Here is a 12,432-nt window from a genome sequence, read left to right as displayed (position 1 = left end):
CTGCGGAGTGTCCGTGTGGGTTTCCTCTGGGTACTTTGGTTTCCTCCCACAGTACAAAGACATGCAGGTAGGCTAATTGGAGACTCCGAATTGTCCATAGGTATGAGTGTAAGAGTGAATGGTGTGTGTGCCCTGCGATAGATTGGCGCCCTCCAGGGTGTATTGTATTCCTGCTTCGTCCAATGCATGCTGGGATAGGCTCCAGCATCCCCTGCGACCCTGCCCAGGATAAGCGGGTATAGATAATGCATGCATAGATGGACTTTTAAAAATTTTTATGCTCCCATTTAAGCACAAGGATGATAATGGGATTGATGTGGCACACTTGCATATGCTCCTTCCTGTTTCATGGCACTTTCTGTTGCCTGGCCACTCTGAGGTTTGTATCCCTGAGGTTCAACTGTAAACGCTCATCTGTTCATGTCATGAAAACCCAACAACCAAGCCAACAGACAGAGCCACTGTTTGTACACACATCCGCAGACACACAGGATAAAAATGGATCTGTCTGTATTTCATATATCTATCAAATAGTGGCACTATGTCACCAAATTGTGCCTTTTTTTACCACGTCTAAACATCCAGACAAAGCACGCAAATTAAATGAAGAATAGCTCAGCAATTGATTTGTGCACAGAAATGTCAGACCACTCAAAATAAAGCTTTATACAAGCAATCTACTCGGAGTCAAGGTGAATATTATGAAGTTGGTATGGCATGTCTAGCTTAAATGCTGTAGGAGGAGAAGCTTGCAGACATTTAGGCAGAAAGAACATAAGAATAATAAGAATGCCAGGGAATAGGTAGAGTGTTGCTGAAGCAACCACACTAACATTGTATTGTGAAATATGTCTAAAAATGCATTTGTAAGTAATCTATTCAGTAAATATGTGTATTTACAGTGAGTATTTTACTTCATGATTCTTATGCTCACATTTCTAGTGTATTTGTGTAAAAAGAACAAACAACACAGCGCCGACTGGCCATACTTCATGTTTTCATCACAACATACACTCAGAACATACAGTATGCACACACGTGAACACACCCATGGCTCTCATCCACACTAACATACATATATTCCATGTGAAGAAGTGGCACTGGCCCAGTTGGAGACCTGGTTCTTCTGACACGTGTTCAGATGTACATTAATACACACGGCCAAAAGGAAGAACAGTCAAGGTCAACTGACCTCTGACCTTAACAGAACGCACAAAAGCCCAACTAGGCACTCCTCGGTTTTCCATAGCCTCTCATATTTTCCCTTCACCTAAATGGAAATTGAAGACGGATTTAAGGATCATCCATAACAGTTTTTTGATGAATATACATGTAGAAACTGCTTGCACAAATTTTCAAGCACAAATCCTTGACCCGAGGGATAGATTCGGAGAGATATTAGTGCAAGCACGGAAACACCAAGAATTTCCATTTGCTGCTTTAATGTGATACAGATCTGACAACTGCACCAGCATCAAACCTATTATTTATTTATGACTTTTGGCAGAAAACTCTTACAAGTTTTTGCAGAACGGTTTCCATACTAGGATACAACAATAAAAGACAATATTCTCCCTTTTATAGAGCATACACAGATATAATCCTAACAGAGCAAAAATTGAGCAACAAAAAATAGTAATGGTAAGCAATCAGGAATGTAAGAAATTGCATTAAACAAATCTGTTTAAATGAATACATGTGCTTGTTATTCCAAGCATACTGCATGTGATTATACATCAATATTACAACAAATGTATCATCAGTTTACACACTTTGCCATTCGCATGTGAAGTGGCAAACATGAGAGAAACTGAATTGAGGACAAACATCCAATCCACAAGGTTACTATCACCTTGCATCAAATTGTATTATATTAACATTACTATTTGACCATATGGATAATAGAGTTTAAATGTACAGTTACTAAATACTCCCCATCAACCATAAACCATCCACATCTGCCCTTGGATTCAGAGCTGTAGCGCTGTCAGCTGTAATGTTAAAATGATATATATTCGTGATGAACTAACTAACGTAAGAACTGTACTGTAAGTGTGGTAATAGACTGAATATTTCTTGAATCTTCGATGCCTGCGCAGCTTGGTGAATGGATTTCTGTACATAAGGATGTACCTCAGCAAGTAACAGGGTGTTCTGTGAGTCCTCCATTTCCCATCTGCCACGTAGGCAGAATTACAGAAATCATAATGAGAAAATAATAGCTTTGGACTGAGAAACCGGGAAAGAAAATGACCTCCAAAAAGTTTATGAAAACGCTATTCCTGTTATATTCAGTGACAGAAGCATTCTCTGTTTGACTCCCTGGAAATTAGAAGTACTTGTGATGCCACTCATATGTCGCTCATTGATTGCTGGATCAAAAAGAACTGACCTTTTATCTTTCTGTCCTCAAAGTTAAAACCAACTCACTGATGGTGGGATTTAATACGCCAAACAAAATTTATGATTTGCCGCTGTGGATATATTATTTCAGTCCAACATTTGGACCGTTATTATGCCATGATTTTAACAAACAAAACAAAAAAGTTGAAAAAAAGTTTGTCTTTCAAACACCATGCTCTAATTACTGTTTTCATGCAGAAACTTCAAAAAGAGCTGCAAACCAAACATTAAACTATTCACTTCATTTGTTTATTTGGTAATAATATAGTACTGAAATAAAATGTTCAGGACAGACATCCATTACATTTTCGTGAAAAAAAATTAATTTAAATTAAAAAAAGTCCTGCCCACTTAAGGTTCTGAGAAATGTATTATACAGCAGGTAGGGATGCAGGAAAGTCCTTTCATTATTTGAACAAAGAATAACTTTGAGTGCTCTCCTCCAATTTAAAAAGTCCAACTGGGCATTCTGCTCTAATTTAGTCTAGGAATGTAAGATATCTTGTCAGGGAAAAGCTATTAAACTGCACACCACAGGACACAGGATTTCAGCCTCACTGCACTAATATTTTTGTTTTATTTTGCTTGAATCCCAGAACATCCTCCTGAGATCTGGAAGAGCATACGTTTAAGTATCTTAATTTTTTTTGACATAATACACGTGCTGTGGATGACAAAAACACGTTGCAGGGAAAATAATTCAAAAAATACTTTTCGTTCATTTTGAAAGCCCCTTGTAGTGCAAGGTTTCAGCATAGTGGAATAGATGGTTCTTGAGAAGAAGACCAGAGACTTATATCCCCAAGAGGGAACAGAAATGAATTGCTTTGGTCTTGGTGCATGTAGGTGCAAACATCTCAGTCTTAAGGTATAGTTGTACTGGGATATGTGCACTGTGCACTGTATTATGAAGACATTTCATAATTACATTTTCAAATCAGCACAGATCTTGAATGAATCTTTTCCCTCACAACAGAAGTGTAAAATCTGTAAAAATGTGATGATTGCTAGCTATGCGGTATGAATGGCAGTCATGCAGTATCACCTTTTTTTAAACAAGATTCTCAGTGGCAGTGAGACATTAAATAAATTTATTAATTTGTCTTATCCAGAGTGACTTACAATGCAAGAGAATGTAACTGCATCCACCTGAGCGACACAAACAATAGAACCAGACCTGGCTCATTCCTAGACAAGCAAGTGTATATGCAACATTACTAAAGCACTAACCAATGCCTATTCAAGGCACGTTCTCCAGAGAAGATTTGAGTGACTATGGCTATAACAACTGACAACAAAAATAGTATTGTAGTGAAGAATAAGTGATGAATCATTTGTATAATCACATAAGATCAATCCCAAAATGAACTATTTACCAGAATTTTTCTTATGCTAGAAATCCAGACCTACATTCAATGTAACCACAATGTGCCTTGGCCTTAAGTTAAAACAGGTTTCTGCTCTTCTTGTTTTACTAAATATGTTTCATTACTTTGTTTTCCAAACTTTCAATGTTGTGAAAAGGTAAAACTCGCAAAACCTGGTTATTCCGAATTTGTGAATGAACAAAAAAGAGCCTGAATTGTGTCCAGAAAGATTATTAGACAGAAGCAACCATGTCCCTTCCTCATATATGGAAGGGTTCTGCGCACACAAATAAGATGCCAAAATATCAGAGTTTCACTGAGGAATCTAAGGACAGCCACACACTTTTTTTAGATTGTGGAAAGAAACTCTTCAAAATAGATTTATATTTGTAGACATTTTAACAGCAGGTGATCCACAGTTTGAGAAAGGTGTGACAGATGTAGCTTATTACACTGGAGTTCAGACATCGGTTTTGTTCAAACCGTTTCATTATTATTTTCAATACTGTAAAAACTAAGCTAAGGCTAAAATAGCATGGGAGCTATCTGTCTTTATTACACTGTATATTACATACAGGATGTACTATAATACAAAATACTGCAGAATACAGGGCTAATTATTATTTCTCAGGCCTCAAAGGATTTTTTACTGTATTGAAACCGAAGAGCAGAATTATCACTGTCCCTCAGATAATGGCTAGAATAAAGCGCCACTTTCTTTAGTTTTGAGAAGGACATAATCATCCTCTATATTCTGAAAAAGGGAGTAAAAATTGGGTCAGTGCAAAACAGGATGTTCTCCAGAGGAATTAGCAGAGAGTTGTACAACACAGTACCTACATCGAACAAATTCATGCACCACACTTTCCTGGACAACACGGAACAAACTTCTGGAACAGCACTAAAGTGAGCAGTTGTAGAACAGCTGATGATTACTGCTTCTTCCTGCCTCTGATTCAATGAGCTACAGTACAAGTGTCTGGTTATTCTGGCTACTTTGCAAGCATTAAAACTGTAATTGTCAAAGCATGGTCCTTAATGTGTTTCTTTCTTTTTCTCTTCCTCCGTATCTGTGTGTGTGGCCACCCATGCCACTCTGGCGTGTATATGGACGTGTTTAGATGTTCTTGCTCAAGCAAGAGTCCTGAAATGGAACACTGCACAAACAAATGTTTGTTCTTCCCCCCGACAGGCCCATGGGAGATGAGGCGGGGCAGGGGTGGGGGCCAGTGGACCGGCTGTCTACATCTCCTGCCCCACCAGTAATGGCTTCCACCCGACCATTGGGAGCATAGCCAGAATATAAGGGGGGGGAGGGTGTTCGCAAAGGCAGGGGGGGGGTGGGGCTTTGAATAGGAGTGAAGATGGGCAGATGCTTCGCCTTAACTGAACAAGGGAGGGGCGGGCAGCACTGATTAGTCGCTCCCTTTCTCCGTCTCTCAGCACACGGTAATCAGACAGGGAGGACCGGAGACAGGGGTTTGGTTATTGGAACTGCGGGTCAGCCCGTCAGAAATGAGCGCCTGACAGGGGCCGCTTTGTGAAGGCTGGCTGATGCGGACGTGGGGGCCGGAAAAGGGGGGTTGATTGAGGCATGATTTATTCAAAGGGGGGATTAAAATTGAAAGTGCCACCTGAACCAGCACCTCAGCTGGTGCCCCACCCCCTGCCCCGCCGCCTCCCCCCCCCTCGTGCCTGGAGGGGCGCGGCTTGAAGGGTAGTTAATTGTCACCAAACACGGTTTTAATCACATTGGCGGGGCCCTCGCCGTGGCCTCCGGTCCTCTGGAGCGTGACAAACTGGGCTGCTGACGCGTGCCGTCATTAACGCCAGGCCCCATATGCTGGCGGCTGCTCCGGGGAGGTCCCCCTGGGGACCGCCCTCGCACCCCCCCCTGCACCCCCCCGTGTCCCTAAAGAATCGATCTGGACAGGGATTACACGCTGGCCCCAAATGAATAACAGAGCAGGCCGGCAGCATTAATGGCGCGCCCCTCCCACTCCCCCCTCACGGCCCCCCCTCCCCCGCCCCATTCATCTGCAATAACCCAGCCTGTGGCGCACTTCTGACACGCTCCACATATGGTGCTCATAGACAAAATAAATACCCGCCCCCGAGCCCAGCACGCCCATCCAACACCTACTCTGTCTCGTGCCCCCACCGCCATCCTGGCTGCTCGTTGCGTATGGTAATTCGCATTACGCATTTAATTCTGCCTTTCTGGCAGATTTTCATTATCATAGGACTCTAATGGGAAATGGATGCATGTGTGTGCAAGTGTGTGCCTGCCTGTGTGCGTGTGTGTGTGTAAGCGTGCATGTGTAGTGGGGGGGGGGGGGGGCATGAGAGGTTGCCTTGGTAACAGGCACACTGATCTGTTGCAGCACTCTGCGGAAAGTGAGTGAGTTTGAGATGAGAGAGGAACAGAGTCAGAGCGTGGGGATAAGTAAAGGTGGAGAAGGGTGGGGTATTCCCTCCACTAAACCCCACAGCACATTTATTTCAGTGGCCAGGCTGTCCCGTCTCAAGACAGGCACGCAGGGGGCAAACGCAGCAGGCCGTCTGCATGAAGGTAGCTGACAAGATCACAGTGACATTGGCGCAGGAAAGATACGCAGCATCCATAATACGAAGTGAAAAATGCATGAAATATCGACAACATATCATGAGTCACTCTTGTGAGTCTCTATGGGTCTATTACTCGCCCTTCAGAAGAAGAAAAAGAAGGAAGACTTACAGTAATGATAGCAATCATATAATCTAATGCCTTCCAGCTGCAACAATGCAGACACTCCTTTCACTACAAGCCGCAAAGTTCCTAAATGATCAATGGAACCCCTGACGTGTGGTGAAGCAATGGCGCCTCACTGAGAGGGAACAAGCTTTCGAACTGGAAGAGATGCTAATCTGAGAGCCATCACTGTGAGACCGGCTCTAAATGACACTGACAGTCGTTTAATGATGGACAGGAAAAAAACACAGAGACACCGCAACCCTGAAGTGGCTGTGGTCAACTGGTGCAGCAGATCACTTCAACAGGAGACAACCTAAACCTGAACAGGGGAGAAAGATTAAAGATGGTCTAACCAGAGGACAGTCATAGAGCAGTGCAGAAGGAAACGACTGGAAAATTAACATTTCAAAACAAGTGAAATCTGTGCTTTGGGACACTCCTTGTAGCTAAGTCAGCAGTGGCTATAATACTGCATGTTGCTATTTGGAGCATGCTGGGCTTGTGACCAACAGCAATCCTCCGTTCTTGAGATACCAGTTATGGTACTGATCCAAGTTAATTCGCTGCATATGACGGTTTCAAAAACAAGAGCATACAAGGCACAGCATAGTCCTCTGTGAGGACCTAGAGAGCACCCTGCTAGATACGTCACACAGGTGATGGAAACAGGGCCATACGTCAATTTCAGCAAGCTCCGAATATGGGCACAGACCACAGGAAAGGCTGGGGATCTGACTGGGGCTTTCCTCACTTCCTACCAAAAAAGTTACTGTGCGGTGGAAGTGAATACTCTTCATCTCTTAAGTGCTTCATCTGAAAGGGATACATTTTTATTGCATACAGAAAGCCGGAGATGGGAGCCAGTGGGAGGAGACGCAGACAAAGATAGAGAAACCAGAGCAAGAGCATTTTAATAAGCTCTTCGACGGGGGCGGAAGATCTGCTACGGAAACTACCACGACCACCACGACTTATAGCAACTGCTACTGTTAACACCGCTACTGCTGCTACAGCTAGTACAATTATTTCTACTACCAAGACCAATACAGTAGTTCTCCTCCTGCTTATATGGCTATTGTTCCTCCTTCTACAGAAAAATAAAAAATGCTTTGGTTCAGTTGGACAATTTGGGAGATTATTTAAACTCTCAACCATTTAAAAAATGTAAATATACAACATTTTATAATTGGACCTTCTGGCAACTGGTTAAGATAAATATGTTCTTAAAAAGCATTTGTTTAAACAGAAGCCCTCACTGGCATATAAAAGCTTTAGTCAAGAGGTACAGGTCTGACTGCAAATAATGGCTGGTGGCTGAAGGAAACTCTACCATGTTCCCAGTCACTCTGTAAACACAAACAGCAGACTGAGCAAATTCCCTTGGTGTTTGTACATGAGTTTGTCAGCCTGTCCTTTCGCCACCATCTCTCTGAGCGCGTGGCAGCCATCACCCCTGGACTCAAGGTCTATTGCTTCATTTCTCTCCCAGACGAAAGGGAGAGTTGGAGCGCTATGCATTTGGTTTCCACGTAGTCCTGCGGCATACTGTGACAGCTTAATATCGCCACTACATCATAGCCATTCAAAGGCGCCTATCTTCCCCACATTGACTGAAGGTAACTCTCCTCCCAAGTTTAAATTAAATTATTCAGATATACTGTACAAATCAATGCAGCAATGTTACAATGGAGGAGGTCTGGTCTTAGTGCGCTTAAAGCGTAGGCAGCCCTGAAACGGCTAATAAGAGCCGATTTCATATGCAAGCCTGCTGGTATAAACGAGTAGCATCCAAGCGCTAATGGCAATCTGTCAGACTGCTATTACTGGGTGGATCTTTGTGCACCCGCGGCAGCAGTGCGGGTCATCTTTCTGCCGGAGACTTGGGCGGCTCAGCCTGCCGTTCTCTGTGGGGGTCCCAGTCTGCTCTCCCTTCTGCTCAAGCTGTACCGGCCTGCCCCAGATGGGAGGCACCTCCATTAGTTCTGCCCAATACCGCCATCTACTGGAAGAGGCAGGAGGTTCAGCCCAGGGGATTTCACTGCACCTCAGCTATGACCTTGCCAATATGCATCCTAAGTTATGACTTATCATAAATGAAAGCTGTGCACAGATCTTGACTGAACCTGGACCTGAAACCACACATGCACACACACACAAGCACACACACACAAACACACACTGTTTTGCCATAAATATGTCTACTCAAGTATGTCCTCACAATTTACATGAAAAACTTATCTCAGTCACATGAGTACTTACACCACGCCATATAGGACGCACTCTCAGAAGCTGAGACCATTAAGGTGAATGACCATCAGCACTTTGGTGCACCAAGGTCTACAATATCACATGAGTAGTGGTTATACATTCACACTCATTACAGAGAACATACGCGCACACACAGAGGGAGGCCAATAGGCCAACTGTACAAATCTGCCAACTTAGTGACACTGATATGTCTCACTATTTGATTGGTGATTGGAGAGACTAAATGAGGTTGTATATAATGGCTAATCATTTATAACAGGCAACTGTTGTTTGTAAATAAGCGTTTTAAAAAGAAACTTATGGTTCATCTTTCATGATGCTTTGAAAGTACAATAATTCCAATACCAATGTGCATGTTTACACAACTTCTGGTTTAAGCCACACCTACCTCCAGTTTTATATCCACATACAGATACATACAAAAAAATAATGTATATTTTGGCAGAATGTAGAAGGAGACCGTACTGTGCATACAATGGAACAGGCACAGTAGCATGCACACCGTGCACTGCATAAACAGACCAGTCACAGCATTGGCTGCAGTACAATATGGATGAAGATCATTTGTTAGCATTTAATAATAGCTCATTGATTGCATGAGACTAAATAAATCTTCAGGCTGTGGATCGCACCTCAGATCTGTCTATGACAACACAAGGTCGCGAGAAGCATGCGTCTATCAGACTTTCCTGGCAAGGAACTACTTTTGGGTGATGAAGTGGCCAACTTATTCACCTGATGTGAACCCAAACCCTCAGCACCTGTAAGACACTGTGTACCGGTGTGCATATCGTCGAGCAGCACCGCACCATAAACTCGCTGAGCAGCGTGTTGCACTCATCAGCGAAAGGATTATGATTTCCCTGAGAGCAATATACTCGGCCGTCCAGACAAGTTCATCCCATCTTGTTAAAATCGGTGCAGCAAATTGAAAGATTAATTGGAGATATGCAGCTCATTTTTTTCTGCCAACATACTGTATTTGTATGCATATGTGTGTGTGCGTATGTGTATGTGACTGTGAGTATGTGTGTGTGTGTGTGTGTGTGTGTTTGGGTGTGTGGCCTATATGGTGCTTGATAACAGGAAAGTTAGTTTGTTCCAAAGCATAACAAACATATTCTGTGTGTATACACAGGGGATGGGTATCTGAAGTACCAGTGTTTACTGAAAGGCTTCTCCTACCATGACAGCCCTCTGTTGCTGTCCTGACAACACATCAGTGAGTGAGTGTGTGTGTGTGTGTGTGTGTGTGTGTGTGTCTGTGTGTGTGTGTGCGCCCATGTCAGTGTGTGCTTTGCTTGGTGTGTGTACATATTCACACAGGGAAACGCTGGATGCTTAAGGATCCTTCAGCGTAGCTGTGAGCGGGCATACCTGAGTGGACCAGCTCCTGTTCCATCACTCCACAGCCCAACACCTCCAGCCAGTCACCCTGGAAACGCACCTCCATCTCATAAGAGGGGTGGGTGAAGGGGAAGAAGCACTCCACCCAGCGGATCTCCAGATCTGCCAGACAGACGGCACGCAGTCACACAATCACATCACGCCTGCGTGGTACGATTCTGCGAGTGCTGACCATCACGAGCGAGGGGTGGAAAAGGAGAAGAAAAAAAAAAAGAAAGGCTGAAAGGGAGAACCAGAGGGAAGCCTCAGGCAGACACAGAAAAACCGTGAATTAGACGGAGAAGCTGAACGACACGGAACAAGTGAGAGGAGATAAAGATAGAAACCGCGAGCACGAAAGTAAAACGAGCACCTGACACGAATACAAATACGCAAGGCCCCCGCGCGCGGGCGGGGGTCTCCTCCGCGTCTCCCCCGGGCGTCCCGCGCCTCCCCGCTTCGCCGCATCGCATCGCAGCAAAGTTGCAGGCGAGGGGGAAGTAAAAAATAAATCACGGGGGCCCCCTCCTTCTCAACATTTTCGTTACGGACGATAAATCTGCAAAGTTCGGGGGATGGAACGGCGGTGTCGTTTCCAATTTCGGAGGAGATTTGTGCAACTCACTCCGTCTCGGAAAGTCAATTAATCTCCTCTCCCACTCCCCTTGAGGAACTGGGGAGGTGGAGGCGGAGCCAGAGCTGGAATCACCGGCAGTCCTCAGAAACATCAGCAGCTCTCTCAGTACAGGAAGGTGACCACACAGTGACCTAAGATACGTGACCTCCGACCTCTGTTCAACACTGTATCACGCTGTTCCTGTCTTGTACTTGCAAAAGCAGGTGAAGGTCAGAGAGGGAACACAGACAAATAAACAAAACGCTAGTTAAAGCAATGGCTGACGATAACTGCCATTACTGCAATTCAAAATTATGGCTATCATTAGTGTCATCCAATATCAAGGCAGTAATTCTCTGAATGACTAACGGCGAAGTGGCAATTGAATTAATGTCATCATTAAAACAACCTCTGATGGTGAGATACGAAAATTAGTCGAAGAGATATTTTAAAAACATAAAATTTTTCCACCAGCCATGAATCAGACTACAGATGGAATATAAAATTCATGACAGCAAAGCAGAAATGGAGGGAATTTGTAATGGACATGCTGCCCTGTTTGATCTGATGATGCTCCAAATTCGAAATTTGTAATACTAGAGCAGAAATTCTGCCAATTCTGATAAAGATAATTGTATATGTAAGTAGACCATGAAGAAGCTCTAAACCACAGCCTAATTTTATATTTAATTCTCAGCAATGGCAACCGAAAAGCAAGCTGTTCAATTACAGCTGTCTTACTGGCATTTTAAATAGACAATAGCTGAATAAAATAAAAGAGCATTCGACGACTGAATAAGCTGCTTATAAAATGTCTAAAAACAGTGTTGCGGTGCAAAATAAACACATGGAATTTAATCCCTCCATTATGATGCACTAAATACCTCGCAGTTACAGATTTACATTTGTTTCAGATGCTATAAATGCTGTCGACATGACAACGCAAACACAATTACAGAGGAAAATGGCCTCGCAGAGAAGTTAAAAAGTAAAAAGTAAAGAAAGGGAGGCACATAGGTGAAGCGAAGGGGTGAGACGGGGTGAGGTTATAGTCAGGAAGGCCAGAGGTGTCCTGCCGCTCACCTTCCCCGAACAAGTGTCTGACGAGCCGGGTGAGGGTCCGCTTCAGGCTGAACTCCACCAGCTTGACGGCCTCCAGCGTGTGCGTCTCTTGCTTCTGAGGGGTACGGCGGCCCCCGCTCTCAAACAGGCAGAGGTCCTCGCCATGCTCCACCTGTGCAAACAGCTGGGGGCAGAGACAGGTAACGGTTAGCGCTGCTGGTCATAGTAATGAATGTACAGCCTAAACTCTCATATCATTTGTCATGTGTCAGAAATGAAATGTGGTCTCGACCTAGTATATGTTACTCACCAGTGTCTTAATGGCTGGATTATTGTCGAAATAGGGTCAGAAAAGAGAATTTTAAACTTGCTACTAATAATGTGATGATAATGATGATGAAGTACCCTGTATGCAGAATTCCAAAGGTGTGGGGCAACAGCCCAAAGTTATGACCGCCCATTGCAGAGAGCTTAATTTGTTTTCTGAAAGGCCAACTGTTCGAAAAAATCTAAATTTTACACTTTTTACAGCTTTCCACACTCAATAATGACCAAAAAACCCATCAGGCACAATTTTAGGGCTTGCCTAGATCTTA

At 43.7% G+C, this 12,432-nt stretch overlaps 1 protein-coding gene across 3 annotated transcripts in view; it reads right to left on the bottom strand.

Annotated features, from left to right (window-relative positions):
* LOC118225576 (phenylalanine--tRNA ligase, mitochondrial-like) overlaps positions 1 to 12,432 on the bottom strand; it is a 108,295-nt gene that overhangs the window by 62,226 nt on the left and 33,637 nt on the right. For all 3 annotated transcript variants that reach the window (XM_035414147.1, XM_035414146.1, XM_035414145.1), the window contains 2 exons: positions 11,858 to 12,020; positions 10,150 to 10,281 (listed from right to left, as the gene is read on the bottom strand). In XM_035414147.1, coding sequence (XP_035270038.1) covers positions 10,150 to 10,281; positions 11,858 to 12,020 — 295 coding nt within the window. The remainder of the gene's footprint in view (positions 1 to 10,149; positions 10,282 to 11,857; positions 12,021 to 12,432) is intronic.

The sequence above is a fragment of the Anguilla anguilla genome, chromosome 4, assembly GCF_013347855.1.
Source record: "Anguilla anguilla isolate fAngAng1 chromosome 4, fAngAng1.pri, whole genome shotgun sequence".
Taxonomy (NCBI): domain Eukaryota; kingdom Metazoa; phylum Chordata; class Actinopteri; order Anguilliformes; family Anguillidae; genus Anguilla; species Anguilla anguilla.
Note: the sequence above shows the minus strand (reverse complement) of the source record. Positions and strands in the feature narration are given on the sequence as shown.